Genomic DNA, 23,162 nt, shown 5'->3' on the forward strand with positions numbered 1-23,162 from the left:
CTATAGTCCCAGGCACTGCTGCCCCTTTGAAGACCAACAAAAACTTTACCATGATCTTTGCTGGTATACTTGTTTATTCCGATTCACTTATAGGGTCATAGTGCTCATATACTGGGCCAGGTTAACAGGGGGGGGGGGGCTCTCTTACCAGTGAGACTATACACAAATGTACCCCAAAACTCTGCTTATATAAACTAGCTGGTTCAGATTCATTTTTAGTGCCCCTGTGAAGACCCACACATATTCCTTATCAAGGCTATACTTTGGTTCAGATTCACAGTGGCTCTCTTAAGACCCACAAAACCATACCCCAAAATTCTGCTTCAAAAATTTACCCCAAAATTTTTGAGGAGTTTTGGCCTAGATTTGATAACCTCCCCATGCCTAAAAATGAGAACTTTTGGCCTCAAACTGCTATAGATGACTATATGTTGTCAACTTTGTTAAATGATAAAGAACTTCCTTCTGAGTATGGCATTAAGATGTCTGGTTGGACACCCCATGTAGACCTACGAAAACATATAGCTTCCAATCACTACCGAGACACTTTTCTTGCTGATTGTGTTTTGTTATGTTTAAGCTGAATTATGTGGCTAATTATCTTTGACATTGAAGGCCAAAATATGAATTCCCCTGGGTTATAGAGACTGGTGGCATACTGTAACACCTTACACAATAGTTCCCTGGATGTACAACAAGTTCTATTTTTGACATAACATGTACATCTCTCCAGTGTTTGTTGTCTTGGCTTCACAGCAAATTCTTTTAATGCTGTCTGGTTTTAGTCTTCTACAAGAACAGATGTCTACAAATATTCTTGCTGATGATACACTTACACATGTATTAGTATAACATGTATAACTAAATCAGGCCATGTTCGTTAGAATGTTGGTACACTTGTTATATAATTCTTTTATACCAACAATGAAGAACTACAGATATCCCTACTCCAGATGTATTTCTAGCTGCTGCGATGTATATCCAAAGTTTTTCTGTCATTTATTTTGTATCCTTTTTTTCCAATTATTGTAAAAAAAAAAATCCTAACCATTTTCTTAATATCCAAAATCAAAAGCGCCCCAACAAACAAAACGATATACATATATATATGTGTTAAGTTGGCCTCAATAGTTTGATAGTATTAGTGTAAATAAGCATGATTTTGTCAGTTATCTGGAGTTTTACAAGTGAACAATAAAGAAGGTGAAGTGAGCAGCAAGTAATGGTACGATTTCCCCTACAGTTTATATAAGAGTGGATTTCCGTACAGTTTATATTAGAGTCGGGATGTATAGACACTGGGAACATGGTAATGCTTGGGAATCAGATTTATGACGGCGAGATGTTTCTCTGAAGGGTAAACATTCTTACTAATTAGACAGAGTAAATATAGACTTCTAGATAGATAGATACCAGTACAGATTGGATACAAAGGATACTGATTCAGAGTTTTGTATCTGAGTTGATGCAAATGTTTCCAACAGTCTGGAATTGTTTTGGGAAAGTTTCAGATGAGATTTTGTTTTTATTAATTAAATTATCTCTCTAGCGCGCGAAGACACTTGAAGGATGTTACATGTAATTGCTCTGTATCAGGTGTGCATCATTGAGTTTTCAGCAGATTTATTCAATTTCACTGCAGTACGTTCTAACACTTCCACACTGATGCACTGTATGCTGTTTAGGTCCCCACGTATAACTGTTTACACCCATTGTTTTAGATTAGTGTACAGATCTATCAGTTTATGTTTGACTGACTTTAAACTTCGTTGTGTTCAGTGATGGTGGACTGTTGTTGGTAAATATTGATGTTTTTGAGATAAGAGTGTGTTACCAGCTGACTTCCTGTACTACCTAATGTTTACATTTCATGTGGCTAGGATAATATAATAGGTCATTGTTAATATGATAAAATATTTTATCAAACAAGGTGTTATCAATGACTGATTAGATTTGGGTACGATTGAGGTCAAGTGTGTGTACAGTGATGAACCTGCTATATTTATACATAAATGTTTTGTGTATGATCATATATATAATTGACAATTTTAATGCATTTCTATTTTTTTAATTATAAATTCACATTACTACTTCAATTCTCTGATATTTTGTGAAGTATTTTATGAATACATGATAATTTTATGATCAAGTGTTACAGACAACACTGGTATCACACATTCTTAAATGGTACTAACTACTTGCAAAAGCTTTAAATTCATAGGAGGTTTTCTCCAATTATTCGAAGATAAGTTATTTCTAGAAATTCTTTGTACATATTTATATGTTGATATTTCTGTGGAACTCACTTAATAGAGGAGGATTTCTAAGCTAGAGTTCATCATTTTCTGTTTAAACTCCTAAATTTGCTCTTGTACAATGTCGGCTTACATCAACTTTGTTGGCTGCACTCATGATAAAGTGGTTGATGCAAAAAAGAGCAGTTATGTGAGGGACGGGGGAGAAGGTAGATAGTGTTACCTATATGTCCATCGCGTCCTGTTGCTTTATGTTCTGTCCCTCCCTGTACTGTCCTGTCCCTATCAATTGTTAGGACTCTACCAACTTCATTTTAACAGATTTTCATCAAAGTTTATACAAAGATTAAGTATGCAGACAATACCCTGGATGAGTTCGTGATTTAGTGTCCCATCCAAGTTTAATGCTGAGGTCACTGCATGCAACCATCAATTGCAGGGCCAAGGAATCATGTCTTACAGACATTTTCTATTGTAACTGTTAAAATTAACACTCACAGAACAGTGCTTGTAATGGGAAAACTTAATTCTGATCTATGCTTATATATAGAAGGCAAAGTCAAATTATCATGTATTGATAATATTGTGGCCCGGAAACTTCATTGAACCAGGCTACACAAGGACTTTGTTTATCATTCATCAATTTCTTTCTCTTTTTAAAAGATTGCCAATGTAAACAAGCTATATGATATAGGATTCTTATATCAGCATGACACCCACTAGTTTAGTGAGATGGCCGTATGATAAGCTGAGGTTTGTTTCTTGTTTACCAGGTATTTTAACATTTATGCTGTGACAGCAGATAAAAAAGAAAGAAACTTTTATTCAATTAGCTCATAGGCCTGTCACCCAGTAGTTGGTTTGTCTCAAATACTTGTTCATGTTTTTAATAAAAAAATAAAAAAAAAAACAAGTTAGCAGTCCATGAACATAGACAATGGTCTGTACCTTGTGTGACAGTACAGCATGGCAGTTGACTCATTTCCGTGTCCTGAAGAACCTAGTTACCTTAGCGGGATTGATAGGCGACACGTAATTAAACATCCTGTGTTTACCCAGACGGACCTGTCCGACACACTGTACAGCCAATCACTTCTTAATAATGGGATTATATATTGGAGGATGTCAAAAATACTTTTAATGTTTAAAAAATAATATTTAAAGTGAACTAGAGACACTTTGTCACATACATGAATAGACAACTCGGGTAGGTGCTGTGTACACAGACTGACAGTACACAATGTATACCAGATCAGTATGAAGGAGAGAAAAAAATCAAGTTTTGAATGACATCCAAGTTCAACTTATATAGTACTTGTACATTAACATGTCGAGTATTGTACTGTAGAACATGTTTGTGTGTAAAGGGGTGGCCACATGCCACCCAGACCCTCTAACATAGAGATGATCCTACTGGATACTCGGGTAGCGTGGCTGTCAGAGGTGGTGGATCAGCGTGTCGATTACACTGGATCACTATAATGTGTACAGGGATTTAAACTTCGTGTTATGTAAGCCTGATAATGAAATTCACCATGCGAAAGAACAAGACTTGGGGGAGCAGTCGACAATTAAGTGAAATGGTAAATCAATTATTTTGTTTTATTTCTTCAATCAAATTTTGATTTATTTTGATATAATCTTTGATAGTGTTGAAATATATATTAATTGATCATCACATTATTGATTGAATTATTGCTATCAATATCTCTTGAAGTCTATGTAAACTTATAGCTAGGAACACATTCTAGTGAATAAACAAACATGTATTTTTAAAATTAAAAAGTACATGATATTATCTGTGTCTTGGATGTTGTTATGATAACTTAACTGCCTACTCAACTGGACATCATTATAATGAAGATGTCTTCTTTATTAAGTTGTAACTTTTATCCCCTCATTTTATTGAGCTGAACATGAAAACATGATTCGTATTAATATGTTTGGTTAGTTTTGGTTCGGTGGGTGACTCAGTGTATGTCCTGTTTCGGTACTGGTCCTGGTGGTGCACTTTTGTGAATGGCTATATTAGAGTGTGTGGTATATTTATATGGTGACGTAGTCTGTACCTGGGACAATGTGACCCAAACAATTATATTCATGAATTTGACTTATCCAAGAAAGTGTCAGATTCTACAATGAGAGAATAGATATGTATTGTGTTGTGTAAGTGAGGGGTAAAATGAGGCTCGTCTAGCCCTCAGGTAACATACACCTGTGTTTGTATACAAGATTGTTATCTCACTGGCCCACACCACACGGGACCTGTACCACTCCAGACACGTTACAGGGGAGCTGTACGCCAGATCAACCTTATAATGTGGCTCAGTGGTCGAGGTGATGGTGTCAACAGGGGGTCAGAAGTTAGATACATATAGCTGTGCCCCTCCGTCCCCTTCTCCCCGTTACATCACATAATTTATAAAGGTGTTTTGTGTCATTCTTGTATCGTATATGTACACTTCATGTAATTATGTGTTATTTTACACTGACAAGGCCTGGTCACCATATTATAAATATCACAATGATAAATTGCCTTGTCAACAGTTGATATGCTTTAATTTGATGTAAAATCTATAAGAATTAATTTTGAAATAAAAAAAAAATTGACACATTTGATATTATCACATGTGTCAGTTAATGTTATGGTATTTAGATAGTAGATACATACTTTAATCTGTGTTGGTCACTATAGGTTTCATCATTTTTCAACCTTTAAAAATTGCAATATCTGTTGGTGTGCTGTAAATGTAATTGTGCATACCATATTGGTTCTAGTAATAGCCAACACTCTGATAATAATTTGCTATTTTTTGAAAGTTTAAAAATATCCCCAATAATCGCCCATCCCAATACTATCTGTCAACATAACTCTAAAGTAGTCCTCACAGTCCTCTTCAGCTTTGATCATTCTCTCGATCAATGCTCGTTTTTCCCTAGTCAAGGTCTGGTCGTTTGGAGGGTTAGATATTGGGATGACCCTTCATTCACCTCCAGTAAAGCTTGCATTGTTGTAGGGGTTTGTTTACAGAATTGCACCAATGCTTGCATACTGAAAATATGTTTTAATTGAAGAAATAAAGATTATGTATACCCATGCATTTCTAATTTTATGTTTGGTCTTTTCAATGGAACTTTACTCCTTATTTAGATGAACCTGAGTAAACCAGCTTCCTCATGCCTAGTGCGCTAGTGCAGCCATTTTGAAAATGTCACCAGCAATTAGTATACTTTACAGATTGATACACATAAGATCAAGATACATTTTGAAATACAACATATAGCGCTAACTACAATTGGTTTTGTTAGAGTGGGTTTGTTTGTGTTAATTTCATGTCCTAATTACGACTATGATCATCTAAGGATGTGCCAGGTTTGGGTGGTGGAGAAAAACTGGATTACCGGAGAAAAAAACACAAACTTGTGGCCAGTACCTGGCGACTGCCCCACATAGGCCTCAAACCTGTGACCCAGTGGCTGAGGGCTAAAGATCATAGATGGTCATGGCACCTTAGCCACTCACCATATCAAGTTTCCAGATTACGACTTTTACCAAACCCAATGATGGTCCAATAGGAAACTGGTCTGTTTTTGTAGAGCTTGAATTTTACAATTTTCAAATTTTGTCTCAAATAATTGCCCACACCCTACTTTCGTTTTACCACTTGTTCTAATAAGAATCAATATGATATATTAAGCTCGTCACACCACACCCCTCTTCATTTTAAGGGGAGATAATCTTGTGAAGAATAGCACTCACTAAATCATGATGTCGTAAAAAGTGAATAGCGATTTTGACATTAAAAAAAGTGAAATGTGATTTCCAAACACCACATGTGGATTTTGTTAACAAACATGCCAGACTACTGTTGGTCAAGTTGAGACTGAAGTAATAGTCATTCCCTACCTTGAGGGTGTGTAACAGAAATCTCAAACTCTTGGGTTGATTAATTGGTAAATGTCTATCCCTCAGCAGAGCCATGGTTTATAGACAACCAAAAAAATCCCTCCTCCAGTTGAAGATTTCTCGATCACACTGTCAGGTTAGGGGAATATTCTATCAATCTTCAACCCTGTTAAACATGCAAGAATATCACTCTGAGGGTTGGAGATTTCTTTCATATACCCTTACAGTATTTCACTGTGAACTCTTGCTGACAGCAGTAGTATGTTTGTAGACAAATGCAGCATTCAATTGTTATGACAACAGAGTTTTGTATTGACATCACTGCTTGCTTAGAGATGATTATGTATAAAAATACATATGATACAACACATATTGATTAATTTCTCATTCAGAACACAACAAATAGTTATAAACTATAAACCGTATTAATTAGAATATCAATCTACACTGGTTTCACTAGCAGTTGTTTTTAGCAGAGATGTTAAAAATTGTGAAAGATCATCATGTCATCTGACTTGTGCAGTGCAGACTGATTATGCTTAGCTATTTTTGGATTGGTTCACAAAACAATTCTGCAAAATGTTATCTTTATTTAAGATACAAAACTAACCATAATCGTACCATCTCAAAATGGTGACATACTTCAAGCTTGATATGCATTTCATCTCTTATAATGATTATATGATCTCCTGCTACCACAAGAACAACAATGTCACACAGCTAAGATACAGTTTCATTTAGTAATATACATGAATGCTATCAGAAACTGTAAAGTAAAATGTGTAATACACATTTGTAGTTACAAGAGATACGATCAACATGGTTTCACACATTGAATCATAAAAGGTATAATTGTTACAGTAATTGATTTTAGTAATGCCCCTTCGTCTGTTCATTTATATATAGTTCTCAGCTATTACAACCAGATACATTAAAACTCTGCCATTTATCATTTTAAAGTTTCTTGTTTATATATATTATACTTATTCAGGTTGAACTTCAAGCAATGTTCTTTGAACAAGTCTATCTCCCCCTACTATCTGACATTTTCAGAGTACACAACTATAAAGGGTGGGAGAATAAAATGTACAAGTACTGCAGACAGATTGTCACTATAAACAGGTGGTCACTGCAGACAGATTGTCACTATAAACAGGTGGTCACTATATACAGGTGATCACTGCAGACAGGTGGTCAATATATGCCTTACAATAGTGACAATAGTCATCTCGTCCAAGTGCTGCAATAAAGCCATATCTGTGGCTGTACAATGAAGTAATTTTCTCAAGATTATACTCATCTGCTATAACATAACCATTCTTGTACTGTATTTGACTATCATCTCAGTTATTTACTCGTCTCAACATTAAATGATTGATGTCACAATTCAATGTGGAGAATATAGATATAGATATATAATAAAGATGGTGGAATAGAGCAGCAGCTCGCTGAAATGAAAATTCTTAGTCATTTCATAAATCTATGGAATGGAAAACGATGTAAGATCCTGAATGTTATGACCCTGCCCCACTGTAAACATCCTGTCACTGTACTCATCTTCTGTACTGTAAACATCCTGTACACTGTACTCATGTATGACCCTGTCCCACTGTACTCATCTGCTGTACTGTAAACATCCTGTCACTGTACTCGTGTATAACCCTGCCCCACTGTACTCATCTTCTGTACTGTAAACATCCTGTCACTGTACTCGTGTATAACCCTGCCCCACCGTACTCATCTTCTGTACCATAAACATCCTGTCACTGTACTCGTGTATGACCCTGCCCCACTGTAAACATCCTGTCCCTGTACTCGTGTATAACCCTGCCCCACTGTACTCATCTTCTGTACTGTAAACATCCTGTCACTGTACTTGTGTATGACCCTGCCCCACTGAACTCATCTTCTGTACTGTAAACATTCTGTCACTGTACTCATCTTCTGTAATGTAAACATCCTGTCATTGTACTCGTGTATGACCCTGCCCCACTGTACTCATCTTCTGTACCATAAACATCCTGTCACTGTACTCATCTTCTGTACTGTAAACATCCTGTCACTGGACATGTATTCATGCATCTTCTGTACTGTAAACATCCTGTCACTGGACATGTATTCATGCATCTTCTGTACTGTAAACATCCTGTCACTGTACTTGTGTATGACCCTGCCCCACTGAACTCATCTTCTGTACTGTAAACATTCTGTCACTGTACTCATCTTCTGTACTGTAAACATCCTGTCACTGTACTCATCTTCTGTACTGTAAACATCTTGTCACTACTCATCTTCTGTACTGTAAACATCTTGTCACTGTACTCATCTTCTGTACTGTAAACATCCTGTCACTGGACATGTATTCATGCATCTTCTGTACTGTAAACATCCTGTCACTGTACTCATCTTCTGTACTGTAAACATTCTGTCACTGGACATGTATTCATGCATCTTCTGTACTGTAAACATCCTGTCACTGTACTCATCTTCTGTACTGTAAACATCCTGTCACTGTACTCATGTATGACCCTGATCGACCCACTGTACCCATCTGTTGTACCGCTAACATCCTGTCACTGTACCCGTTTATGACCTTGCCCCACTGTACTCCTCTACTGTACCGTAAAAATCCTGTCCCGGTACTCCTTTGTATCCCTGACCCACTGTACTCATCTGCTGTACTGTAAAAATCCTGTCCCTGTACTCGTCTTCTGTACTGTAAACATCCTGTCCCTGTACTCGTTTATATCCCTGACCCACTGTACTTATCTGCTGTACTGTAAAAATGCTGTCCCTGTCCTCGTTTATATCCCTGCCCCACTGTACTCCTCTGCTGTACCGTAAAAATCCTGTCCCGGTACTCCTTTGTATCCCTGACCCACTTTACTCCTCCACTGTACCGTAAAAATCCTGTCCCTGTACTCGTTTAGGACCCTGACCAACTGTACTCCTCTACTGTACTGTAAAAATCCTGTCCCTGTACTCCTTTATACCCCTGCCCCACTGTCCTCCTCTCCTGTCCCGTAAAAACCCTGTCCCTGTACTCGTTTATATCCCTAACCCACTGTACTCCTCTACTGTACTGTAAAAATCCTGTCCCTGTACTCGTTTAGGACCCTGCCCAACTGTCCTCCTCTACTGTTCAGTAAACATCCTGTCACTGTACTCGTTTAGGACCCTGCCATACTGTAAATGTCTATTATGTTCTGTTATTATCCAGGTCCTGTTCATGTCTTTAACATTTCCTTACTGTGTTGCATACATTATCAGTGATAGTGCTAAATAGACTTTTCAAAAAGTTTGGTCCCAATCAGTTGACTGATTTGGTTACAGTACACAAATGAACGAGAGACAAATCTGTCAACCAAAAAAATGGCTCCTTGCAATTATTTTGCTTGGTTTTATACAAAAACCGGGAATACACAACCAGTGTACACTGAAATGCCTTGTCATTATGCTGTACATGCCTGCTGTACTGTTATCTGAGCATACTCGCCTCTGCCCTGCCTATTATTAAAAGTGTCTGTTATAGTATACATGTCCTAGTAATGTACTCGTCTGTTGCCCTGTTATCTGCTAGAGCTGATAACTGCCTCAGTGCCTACCCCACACAGTGACTACTGTGTAGTGTTATCAGTAGGCTTGGTTTTGAATATCACCCTGAAACACTTTCTACACATAATTCAGCAGTGCATGTACAGTGGGATAAACATGGAACCTCTTCACCAACAGAAGGTGCATGCCTGTGGGAGTGTTGGGGTGTGATATGTGTGGGGCTGTGTAGCCCTCGGTCAGTGTGTTCTAGGGATATGGAGTACCAATATTCTTGACAATATCCTGATGTCACACCGCAAACAAATGGTAAGCATGGTCTGATGATTCACTTGGTGTCCCAGACCGCCATGTAGAATCCTGGAAGTCTGTGGTAATCCAGTTGGAAGAGGCATGTTGTTGAGCCTAAGCGGTCCAGGATTTATTCTACAGTCTGCAACTGTCATCAGACATTATGGAGGGAATTTTTCATTTTTCATCTTTCTTCCGAAATATCTCTCCATGTTACAATCTATGTGGTTATGATTTATAAATGGTATACTGTACTAATACACAAAGATGGCTATGTTCTATGTGGTAAGGATTTTGAGTTTCATTATCATCAGATAATACATTTAACTCATTATATATGACGAGTATAAAATTTCTCAAAAACTGTATTTTATTGCCTCAGTTATGATAATGGAGGTGTAATGTGTGTAGGTGTGGCCTGGTGTTATGGTGGAGACATGTGATGGTGTATAACCACCTGTATGGACGGTTCCACATGGTTACATAATTAACAGCTGACAGTTTGGTGCAGAGATTCTCTGGTGTTTACATGTTTTATACATTTTCCTGTATTAACTACAGTAAAAAAGTATCCCACAGGAAATACATTGTATATACATTTACACGCACATACGGCTTCACCATGTACTTACATTTAGCCAATACACAGGCAAACGAAACATGCATTTTACAAAGACGATTATTATGATCAATTAAGTCTTACTGAGGATGAATATGATGGATATTTTCTTTCATCAGGTCATGCTTAGAATTGTTGTATATACAGTATATATATTATTATGTGTATATTCATATGCATTAAAGTTAATTGTGCTTAATATTAGTCTGTCTAATCACGGGAAGTTTTGCCAGAATTTAGTCTTTTTTTGTATGTCTAGTTGAAAGTTCATATTTTTATACATTAATCTGTAGATTTGAATTGTCAGATATTGATATATATTTTATTTGATAACTACATAATTATTTACCTATGAGTATGTCTTATCATATTAAATTGAATGTCAGTTTATCAGCCCCAATTCTCACCTGTGTAATGTATGATATACATATATCATTATAGTGATAAACTGGATTTGATTTCTGGCTGTGTGTCTATTGTTTGTTTATGTGAAGTAGGTATCTGATAAAAGTGATCAGTTTTTAAGTGGAGAATCAATAGAATTGTTAGCTGGCAGTGTAGAGACAGATCTGGTCTTAGCCTTGCTGCACGGTAATGGAGGTGATTGATCACTGTGATTGAGATTACCAGACACCACTGCACACACCAATACCTACACATGGTCAGTGATATATAGCAAGCACCTGCTTATCTAGAACACACCTTCACATTAACTTACCATTAATTCACCCAAGTTTCTGACAATACTCCATTCAAGATTTTAGTCTAAAATCCCTCGGGTTTGCTGCTAAAATCTTTGCTAATGCTTAGTGTTACATTTGCCAGTCACTTTTCTCTTGGAACCAATGCATGCTCAAAGACGCTATGACTAATTGGTTTATATGTCAGACATAAGAGCCAAGGGTGTGCATATCATCCCTTGTCTTCTAGCTCCCAGATTCCACCAGTTAGCTTATAATAGGGATGTCCCAGTGTAATGATTTGCGAGTCACTCTGATGAATATCCCAGTGTTTCTTCGTTAATAAGCGAGCTTATTACAGGGTTGTCTCAGTGTAATTGTTTGAGTCACTCTGCTGAAGGGCCAAGTGTCTTACAGTGAGCTTATTACAGGGTTGTCTCAGTTTAATGGTGTGAGTAACTTCAAATGAAGGGCCAAGTGTCCCATAGTGAGCTTATTACAGGGTTGTCTCAGTTTAATGGTGTAAGTCACTCCGATGAAGGGCCAGGTGTCCCATAGTGAGCTTATTACAGGGTTGTCTCAGTTTAATGGTGTGAGTAACTCTGATGAAGGGCCAAGTGTCCCATAGTGAGCTTATTACAGGGTTGTTTCAGTCTGGGTTTTACTGAGACTAGGATTTGCCTAAGTTTACCAAGATCAAGGAATGTCTGGGTTTACTGAGATGAGGAGTGTCTGAGTGTACCGAGATAGGGGGTTTGTCTTGATTAACTGAAATTGAGGATTTTTCTGGGTTTACTGAAAGGAGAATTTGTCTGGGTTTACTGAGACAAGGAATGTCTGGGTTTACTGAGATGAGGAAGGTCTGGGTTTACTTTGACAGGGATTTGTCTGGATTTACTGAAATTGAGGATTTGTCTGGGTTTAGTGAGACAAGGATTTGTCTAGGTTTACTGAAATTGAAGATTTGTCTGGGTTTAGTGAGACAGGGATTTATCTCGGTTTACTTTGACAGGGATCTTTCTGGGTTTACTTTGACAGGGATCTTTCTGGGTTTACTGATATAAGAATTTTTCTGGGTTCACTGAAAAATGGATTGGGCTGGGTTCGCTAAGAAAAGGGTTCGTCTGTGTTAGATCAGACTGGGATTTGTCTGTTAACTGTGACTAAGGTTTAGTAAAGGACTATACTCTGTAGCTTTTTATATCGATGCTTGTTAATTATCAAAAATTGATTCAGATAATCATTTTTAGCTCACCTGCCCGAAGTGCAAGTGAGCTTATGCCGTGGCGCAGCGTCCGGCGTCAAAATGTTTTACTTTAAACAACTTCTTCTCAATAACCAAACGGCCTAGGGTGATGATATTGGGCCTGGGTCAAATGTGTTAAAATCTTCAAACAACTTCTTCTCCATAACCAAACGGCCTAGGGTGATGATATTGGGCCTGTAGCATGCTGGGAAAAAGGGCTACCAAGTTTGTTCAAATGAATGACCTTGACCCACTTTCAAGGTCACAGGGGTCAAATGTGTTAAAATCTTCAAATGCCTTCTTCTCCATAACCAAAAGGCCCAGGGTACTGAAATTGGGTCTGTTGCATAGTGGGATGAAGGGCTATCAAGTTTTTTCAAATGAATGACCTTGACCCACTTTCAAGGTCACTGGGGTCATATGTCTTAAAATCTTCAAATGCCTTCTTCTCAATAACCAAAAGATCCAGGGTACTGAAATTAAGCCTGTTGCATACTAGGATGAAGGGCTACCAAGTTTGTTCAAATAAATGACCTTGACCCACTTTTAAGGTCACAGGGGTCAAATGTCTTAAAATCTTCAAACAACTTCTTTTCAATAATCAAGAGGCCTAGGATGATGGGCCAGTAACATGCTGTACTACCTAGTTTGTTCAAATAAATGACTGACATATAATCAAGGTCACAGGGGTCAAATATGTTTAAATCTTTAAATGACTTGTTCTGTATAACCAAAAGGTCCAGGATACTGATATTTTCCCAGAAGCATGCTGGGTTGGAGGACTATAAACTCTGTTCAACCTAATGTCCTTGTTCGACATTCAAGGTCATATGTATAAATCTTTTAATAGGTTCTTATGAAGCAAACATTGATATTCTGCCTGTAGCTATATTTTAGTCCACTTTTAAGATTACAAGTGTGAAATTAATACCAGGTGAGCGATTCAGGCCCATTGGGTCTCTTGTTCATTGTCCAATTATATAAAGGTTCAGTGATGTTGCATCCGTTTCGGTCCAGTAGAAGTTTGGCAAATAAACATACATTTAGAAATGTAAAAATTCAAGTGACTTTTATAACTTAACAGGTATGTTTATTTCTATGAAATGTAAATGTATTGGGAGTATTTTCTGTATAAATATTGTGCATTATACTGCAGTATTCTCACAGGCCATGTCCAAATACTTACAACACTTAAATAGGATTCTCCCAATCACTGACCCAGGGACCAATGTAAACTTTTCAGCGAATACTCTTTTTATTTCAGATTAACATGAAATTTTGCCCATTTTAAATGAGGATCTTCACCTCTTACAAATGAAAAAATTCAATACCATTATTGATAAGATTTTCTGGGAATCCTTCTTTCCTACCTGTATATGATCTTAATGGCTTTGTTTATCTAACTAAGGTTTTAAATTCATCGTTTTGAAAGTCTCAGAAATAGGCAAAAAATGTTAATGTTGGGGGGATTATTCAAGAAAATCTGTAAATGTAAATGCTTAGAGGGGAAAATTTAAGAGATGAGAGAGTTATTCCTTCAAGGGAGTTTATCCTTAAAAACTGAAGAATTTGGCCTAGAATGGTCCCTGTGGCCTTACATTCTATTAACAAAGTACCCTTTTTTATATCTAAGTTTGAAATGTAGTTCTTAAAATACTAGTTAATTAGAAAATTATCAGAATTCAAGGTGAAACCTGGTAAAATGGGAGATATTTATAACTTATTAATGCAATATTCATTTCTTTCCTAGGATTATTTCTGACTAAGAGATCCAGTATATTTTGGCTTCCTTATTTCTAGCAGACTTCTAAGTGCAGCCAGTTTCTAAGATAGGCCTATTTATCTTCTGTGATGTTGTTACCATTAATATTGTATACAAGTTACACTCGATGAAGGTGTATTCCTATTTATAGCAAGGAGTCTGAGTAAATATTTCCTTACTTTATTAACTTGTCTTGTCTTAGCAATAACAGTTTAATCTATAGCATTATCATGGTGAAACTTGGAACACACCTACCGTAGGTAAAGGTAAATAATTACATACCATAATGATCAGGAAATCTCCTAGACACTAAACATTGCCTGTTAACAAGAAATATCTGTGGTATCTGGTTTCTTCAAAGATACTGTATTGAGACTTATCAAATATTGATGCTTTGTACAGAGCATGATAAAACCTTTCATATTGATTGGATAAGAATTATAAAACAATAGTGCCGCCCTGGGCAGGCACTCTCACTGTTATATAGTTATATATGCTGCTGTGGGTGTTCTAAACTCATTATTGCCTTGTGTTGAAGGCACTTTTTGGCCTCGTTATGTTACCAAGGGAAGAAATAGTGCCTTAAGCAGAAGGCAGGTAATAGGTAATTGATATAACGAGGTTACTGAAACCATAGAGCTCCAGATACAGAACAGATATTTGACCTAACAAGAACATCTGTCCCAAAGTACAATCATTCCTATCTTCAGTTATATCCTAATTTTGTACTTTGTCCCTCATTTATTTGATTTTTCTGCAGTTTTTATAGACTTCCAGATCAAGTCCAGATACCAAGTGTCTTGTTATTGTATTATCCTGCCCCTGATTGCTGGATCCTTTTATTACAGGACCCCGCCCCAGCGCAGGTGGAGGACTGGTGTCTGGTGGACGGGGAAGGGGAGCGCTACAAACTGCCTAAAACCATGCTGTTTATGGGCCGGGAGGAATGTGATATTGTTGTCAGGGTAAGTGTCATTTGTTTTTTCGTTGATGATAGAAGGTTTGTCAATATAATCTGAATTCAGTGTTAGGAGTTCAGGAAATAAGGAAAATATTGTAGAGATACTAACATTATAAACAGTTGTATTTATTCATATGTCTTATTTCACGAATGCTGAACATATATAATGTACTCCACATATACATGTAGTTCTTTGACAACTTACCAGCAGACAAATTTGCCAGATTTCGTTATGGCTGTGAGAGAACAATCCTATTTACCATCAACATGAACCATACCATGTACTATATGTAATATGCCATTGTTGCAATAAAAAACAAAACACTGATGCAGTTGCATGATACCATTGTTTGCTGAGGGGTGATATGGCTGGTCTGTTGTACCCACATGAAGCAGAACACATCCCTGGATGATACCAATCTTTAGTAGATTAAATCCCAGTCTGCTGGTCCCAACACATATAGCAAGGTAGATTGGAACAATACATCAAAAATTATTGTTCAAGAACTCAACAGACTTCTTATTCTATGATAGGAATATAATTTTCTTTGTTTTGGAAACATTTCCCAGTCCCAGGCATTTTTGTAAGATCTTTTTGAGTCTAAAGTTGGAGAGGATGGAGATGATACACATTAGCATACATCATAATATTTTCTACTGTCTATAATGAAATACAGAATGAAGCAAAATGGAGCATTTTTCATGAGAAAATTCTAATTTAAGCCTACAGTATTTTATATATGACCATGCTTGTCTTGATATATGAGGCAAGTTTCAAAATACAGCAAGTATTTACATAAATCGGTCTGAGCTTACATCATGGTTTACACAGTCCTAACAGGCATCTGTGTATATATGTGTATTGTAAATATTTTCATAATGTGGTAATAGAGTTCCGAAAACTAGTGAGAGTTATTTCCCCTTGCCTCTGTGTTCAGAGCACACACCTTATACACTGGCTACCGTGTGTACACAGAGATATTGCTTGAGTCAATGTTTGTGATGGAAACCTGTTTAGCCAGTGACTGAGGACGTCCACATGGTCAGTTAGGGATCTGTCTTCCCCATCATTGACCGGACACTGTACTCCCTTAGCGAGACACCATTCTGTCTGGACACACCCACTGGTGTTCTGTGACTGGAATCATCTGGTAAGCGGGCCTCAAAGATCATGTTTTCCTTCCATGTGGAGAGCCATAACCCATGAAGCTGTAGATCAATGGCCTGTCATATGTGTTATACCAAAGGTTATGTTAGCATAGCAAGGTAATGTGTTGTACCTTTCTTTAGTTTACTTTGGAAAATTCACATTCTGTAAATTGGTTTGGATTATCACCCTCAGGTAAATGTATAAATCAAGTTGATGATTATGTATGTAGGGTTATTCAGGTTGATACACACTGTGTATTGATAGTGGTGTGTATGATGTGTGTATTGATTGGTGAACTCAGGGTATTGGTATATATCAGGCCTACAATACTGGGTAAAGGTCTTCAGGATAAATATGTGGTAATCCTATAGACGATTTGAGACCATTAAGGATGTGTTGAGAAGAGATACAGGTGGAATTATAAGTTCTATCCTTGTACTGTGTTGGGACTGTTGTGATGTACGGACACTGATGTTTTGTGTTGGGATGGTTTGTAGTCCAGTTGTATGCTGTGATGCTCCCTTAGTTCTGTCAGGTGAGTTGACATTTACACCTTATCAGGTGATATCTCACACTGGTAATTGACGTTGATCCCTTTAAATATTTGTAAATCTGTTATCTTTCTGTCCGATCTACAATAGAAACATACTTAGAAATGATAATTTTACGCAATATTCATTGCTTTTCAAATAAAAAGAAAAATTTGATTTAATTAATTCTTTATCTAAATGAAAGCGAAATAAAATAATTTCCATAAGAATACATACATCTGAAGCTATCTTATCTGTGAGGACCTACGTCATTGCGAATGTGTTGTTTACCTGTTTAGATAATATAGAGGACAGCATTATATATATTGTTAATGTTAATTTTATTTGACAAATAAAGCATTCATTGTCAGAAAAGTAATATGGTATCAGGATATAAAACATTTAAATCTGAATTACCTCTTGTGCTAATTCTAAATCTTATATTTCAATCAAATGTGGTAGTTTTCACAAAGGCTGCATTGAAAGTGTTGTTAGTCATCGTCTCCCAGGAGGTGGGAGACAGGCTCTGTGTTACAGTGCCGCTGACTGATCAATGTAGGGGGTGGGAGGGCACCCCAAGTACGTACAAAAGTGTTGATGAATTGTATCACAGGGTAGGTTCTCCTCACCTCCTTAGGCTACAGGGGTAACACAGTAAATTGGTATGTGGTGATTTAATGGTGAAACACTTGGTCCCTGGGTGGACCTGGCCGACAATAATCTACACTGGGGCTTTGTCAGAGGTGTTACCTGACAGTAAGAGGATCTGTGTAAGGTGTCCAAGTAATGTCTACATGTAAAAACCTGTTGACAGCATAACCCTTATGTAAGGTGGTAAATGTAAATCTGTACAAGTATTATACCTGGATGTAAAACGACTCTAAGTTGTGGTGGGTCACCTTGTCTGAGAGTAGTGAATGTCATCTTTAGCCAAAGTGAGAAAACTATAAAAAAAAATCTCATCATTATACCACATCTGAAAACAAAATATTCAGTATTCAGATAAATCTTCTTTCTATTCAGGTTTCATAATACCTTTACTCTAGAGCCTTTTGTTGGTATATGTTTTCAATTTATTCTTAGGCAGGTTTCAAACTGCAATTGAAACAGGATGGCACAAATGTAGCCCCCTTTACCACTCATGCATAGGTCTTGTTGCAAGGGTTTGGTCAACAGTACTAATAGTTACAGGATAAGGAAAATGTAACAGCACGACTGGGGTTCAAACCAAGGCTCTCCAAACTCTAACCAACTGAGCTACCTGGTTTACTGGTAATCACCAAGTTCTGCTACATAATAATGTGAACTTCACAATTTGTATTTTGTATACGAGTGATACTACGACTGGCAAACATCTGACAAAGTTTGTAAAATGGTTTGTTTCCTTTTTAGAATCTAGGTCAGGTAAGAGTTAATTCTGGTGGATATATACTATTTGATGTAGGTCTTATCCCCTAATGATAACCTAACTGTGGCTACCACAATATTAATATAGCTGTACAGTGAACGCCACCCTTACACAAGGGAGCGGTCATATGTTCCACTAACACAACAACCGCAACTCCTTATAGACTTTAACCATTTGTACATGTACGTGGTTGCAGGTTTATGTTTTTTTACCTGAGGATGTTTTCTGTATAGATTGTGATACCTAAACTTAAACAAACATGTAAATGTTTTGGTTTGAATTTCCATTATGATATAAGAGGTTACAAGTGTTGTATGAAGTGTTGTACATACTCCTTGATAGACTTACACTGGATTGTAGGACAGAATGTTTCATTTGGGCGAACAAAGTGGTCGAGGTGGTAGAGCAGAAAGGTTAAGCTTCATTGGCCGGAAGAGTTGGCTCAAGCTTGATGTTAGCACAGAAAATGTTGATGGCCAAAAGATCAGAGCTTGCCAAGACGAGTTGATAAAACAGAAAATTTCATTGACCAAACAAGGTGGTAGAACAGCAAGTTTAATTGGCCAAAAAAAGGCAGTAGGATAGACGTTTTTATAATGAAATGCTTTATGTTTAGAAAGTCGGTTAGTATATGAATAGAAAAGTTGCATTTGATAAATGTGTCGACTCATAGACAAATTTCTGTTGGCAGAACTCGTAAATGTAACAGAAAGCTTTATGAGCAAACATGAGTTTTAGTTCAAAAGAATATCTGAAGACAAATCAGTAGTTGATAAGTTGTTGACAAGTGATATTGTTTAAGGAATAGACTTTCTTTCATCTTTCTTGTTTAAAGAATTAAAAAAACACTAATAGATGTGTTTTAAATGTGTTTTTGGACTAGACCTAAATAAAAGTTGCAAGTTATACCCCCAGACAATTTAAAAAACATTAAATGAAGTTGGAACAAAAAAGTGTTTTTTGTAATAATGAGATAATAAAGAAGATTTCATTTTTGGAACAGAAATCTGACTTCAAAGCTAAAACAAGTGTCAGATACAAAGCATTTGTAGCCATGGAAATAGAAAAGTGATTCCCTTACAACTATTATGATCATAAAGCAATATCAGCTCAAGAAAAAAGTGTGGAGCAAAGTTCATTGTTTACAAATATCAAAACATGAATGTATTCCTCACATAACATTTAATTAATAGCTTTGGAAAGATTGTATCACACAGGTAGACAGGATTGAATATGTGGTAGTTTATGTCTTCATTATTCTACTCAAGTTGTTTGTGTATGTGACCAGATTCTACACTGATAAAGATCTTGAGTTTCAATGTAAGAGTGATCTAACAAATTAAAGTGACCCTTCATACTAAATGAGAATTTCAAGGTTGACCTGACATTCGACTCCCTTCCTAGTTGGAGAATGGTGTTACGCTGTATTGCCTTACAGCACAATTTCTTTAGTTGATATGTAGGATGGAAAATGAATATGGTACATGGTATAACTGTATCGGTGGTGTATCTACAACTTCACTTGGCTAGTGGTATATATTACTTTTGATATTTGAATTTGCATAAGCACTAACAGAAACAAGTGTTGCCATGGGTCTGTTAATTTAAAATTTCAAACTTCCAAATAAAATAAAAGTAGCAGACATTGAGCTACCGTCCCCACAGCTACAACAAGTGAAGATGCCATAGGATAGCATTCATCAAAACCTTACAGAGAATACCATCATTGTGCATTTAAGAAACCATATTTGTACAAGTGAAGAAAAATGGCAGATTACATCCAGTGTTGGTATAAATGTATTGCCTTTGAACTGATAACAGATAGCGACAGTACCTTTAAGCCGTCATTATCATATTGTGATGTTACTATATTTGTATTGTCCAACAGAGTAAGCCCAGAAGTTCCACTAGCACAGTGCTACACTTGCCTGTCAGTTCATTGCTTTTCAAAATATACAAGTCCTATTGAATAATCAATGGTTATCTTTGATGTTATAAAATAGATTATTAAATACCAGTGAATATAATTATGTCATGATGAAATATGGACTGATAAAGATTGTCATGGACATCCATAACAGCATGGATAGGAATGCAGGTAGATGAAGTCGGGTCAAGATTCTGTTTCTACTGAAAAAAAATGTTGAAATGTCAGGAGGAAGAGGCACTAAACACCAGTTCTGGAATCAGGTGTGGCTGTCTTTGTAAGGACAACTTTATAATATGTATGTGTTATACGGAGATGAAAGGGTTAAGATGTATGACCTTCTATAGATGGCCACAATACTTAGCAAACACAGCCCAGTGGTCTCTGTCGGTGAAACACAGATACAGGTCAGGTCGGAAGTCCATTGAAACTGTATACGTTTACATAGGTAACCTGTTATGAGCTGTCCCTTATAGTTAGTTATGGACGTTATTTAGCACCCAGTTGATGGTAATGCATGACATACGGCCATTGGACAGGTATATATTACTATTCATAGATCAACGGTCTGATGACCACTTTGTAGTCCACATTGCTGTCTGATCACATGGAAAACACGCATGTTAAAAACCATACAGAATATTCAAGGTATCAGCATAATTTTGAAGTGCAATAGATCTATCTTGTTTAAACCATCTCTAGTGGTGTATTGGTCCGGGACAATGTAGCAGACTGGTGTGGTAAGGTATACTTCCTGTACGATGTAAAATAGCCATACAGGAGTGAAGAAGATCTAGTTTGGAGTTTTAAATTTCCTTTGGAGTTGATCAGGACACAAGTTCCAGTGGTCAGACTTGGTCAAGATTTTACCAGGATTTTATGTTTAAATATTTTTCAGGGCTCAAACCTGGTCAAGACTTTATCAGGCCTTGATGTTAAGGAGTTGCAGGGATCAGATGTGGTCAAGAGTGTATCATGGAAATGATATGTTTAGGAATTCAGTGATTAAACTGTGTGTTTAAGACTTTGTCATTAGCTTTAAACAAATGGTCCAAACTTTACCAGACGAAGTTCTGTTAGATAAAAGGACATTCCTGTATTGGTGCTAATGCTCTAAAGGGCATGGGGTGTAATGTATTATTGTGTTGGTTGTTTGTGGGTTGAGGATTAGAGGAAGATTATGCTGAAGTATTGTGTTATCTTAGCCCCAGTCAAGGATTGATTCACACTGCTGTATGTGATACTCGGGGACAGGGTCATTACACTGGTGATCAGGAACTCTTTTAGAGTAATCACAGATTCTATCAAGGTAAAACTTCCATTACTTATGGAATTGCAGATTTTATACATGTGTAGATGTAAAAAGTGAAACTAAAATGTTCTGACTTTGACCTACTTCCCAGGGATATTGGTTTTAAAAGGTAGTGATATCAGCCTATAATCGATACACTTTATTGCTGTTCATTTCAATTTTATTGATCCATTAGCATTTGCGTATGAGTGTAAGCCATTAAATTCTTTGATACATGATTTAATGTACTTTTAAGAACTACTGGAAACCTGGATCTGGAATCTGCTATTACCTATGGGATCAAAATAATCATAAAAATCCTGTAATTATAAAAGAGGGAAATCTTTTTTGTGTTAAAATCAATACCAGTATTTAAACCTTAAAGACAGTGGAGCAAGATATATCACCAAACCTATCACTGATACAGACATCTTCAGGACCAGCTAAGCTGGACAGACTACCTACTTTACAGATATACCTGTACATATGTAAAGTTCTTAGGCTGTTTTTTCTATGAAGACCCATGCAGTTTACCATAAAGGAGATGAAAAGAACAATTTATTGGAATATATGTTACTTTTTAAAAGAAACCAGCACTCATGCCATAATTGAAAAGGAAAAGTGTAGTTTATTGAAAAGTAAATTACCAATATTTTATATTAACTCTTGGAGCCATTATTGAGTGACATGTCTGCCAGCATAAATCTGCAGTTCTTACTACTGTAGGTATGGTGCTGTGGTTTGTGTGTATTGGTTACTGCCCTGATCAATAAACCCACTCACAACAAGGTAGTACAGGTATGTGTGGAAAGGTAAACATGGGGAGACATAACAGGGGGCAACACCTGTCAATATATCATTAGATTAAGGTAATATATGCCTACCCATCCTCATCATAACATAGGTATAACCATAGGGGAGACACAACAGGGTGTATGTATATACAGAATATGTATAACTAGCCTGTTCTATCACTACCAGTGGTGATACAGAATACCAGGATGTACACTAGCCTGATCTACCACTACCAGTGGTAATACAGTATGCCAGTATGTACACTAGCTGGATCTACCACTACCAGTGGTAATACAGAATACCAGGATGTACACTAGCTGGATCTACCACTACCATTGGTAATACAGAATACCAGGATGTACACTAGCCTGATCTACCACTACCAGTGGGAATACAGTATGCCAGTATGTACACTAGCCTGATCTACCACTACCAGTGGTGATACAGAATACCAGGATGTACGCTAGCCAGATCTACCACTACCAGTGGTAATACAGAATACCAGGATGTACACTAGCTAGATCTACCACTACCAGTGGTAATACAGAATACCAGTATGTACACTAGCCTGATCTACCACTACCAGTGGTAATAGAGAATACCAGGATGTACACTAGCCAGATCTACCACTACCAGTGGTAATACAGAATACCAGTATGTACACTAGCCTGATCTACCACTACAAGTGGTAATACAGTATACCAGTATGTACACTACCCAGATCTACCACTACCAGTGGTGATACAGAATACCAGGATTTACACTAGCATGATCTACCACTACCAGTG

At 37.0% G+C, this 23,162-nt stretch overlaps 1 protein-coding gene across 8 annotated transcripts in view; it reads left to right on the plus strand.

Annotated features, from left to right (window-relative positions):
- The window catches only part of LOC110454647 (centrosomal protein of 170 kDa-like), a 109,973-nt gene that overhangs the window by 24,135 nt on the left and 62,676 nt on the right, over window positions 1-23,162 (plus strand). For 5 of the 8 annotated variants that reach the window (XM_021504280.1, XM_021504275.1, XM_021504281.1 and 2 more), the window contains exon 2: window positions 15,161-15,277. In XM_021504280.1, coding sequence (XP_021359955.1) covers window positions 15,161-15,277 — 117 coding nt within the window. Of the gene's footprint in view, window positions 1-3,255; window positions 3,839-9,798; window positions 10,024-15,160; window positions 15,278-16,723; window positions 16,959-23,162 lie in introns of those variants that run through there. The other 3 variants (XM_021504277.1, XM_021504279.1, XM_021504282.1) reach the window with 3 other exon arrangements.

Source organism: Mizuhopecten yessoensis, unplaced genomic scaffold (assembly GCF_002113885.1).
Source record: "Mizuhopecten yessoensis strain PY_sf001 unplaced genomic scaffold, ASM211388v2 scaffold7987, whole genome shotgun sequence".
Classification (NCBI taxonomy): domain Eukaryota; kingdom Metazoa; phylum Mollusca; class Bivalvia; order Pectinida; family Pectinidae; genus Mizuhopecten; species Mizuhopecten yessoensis.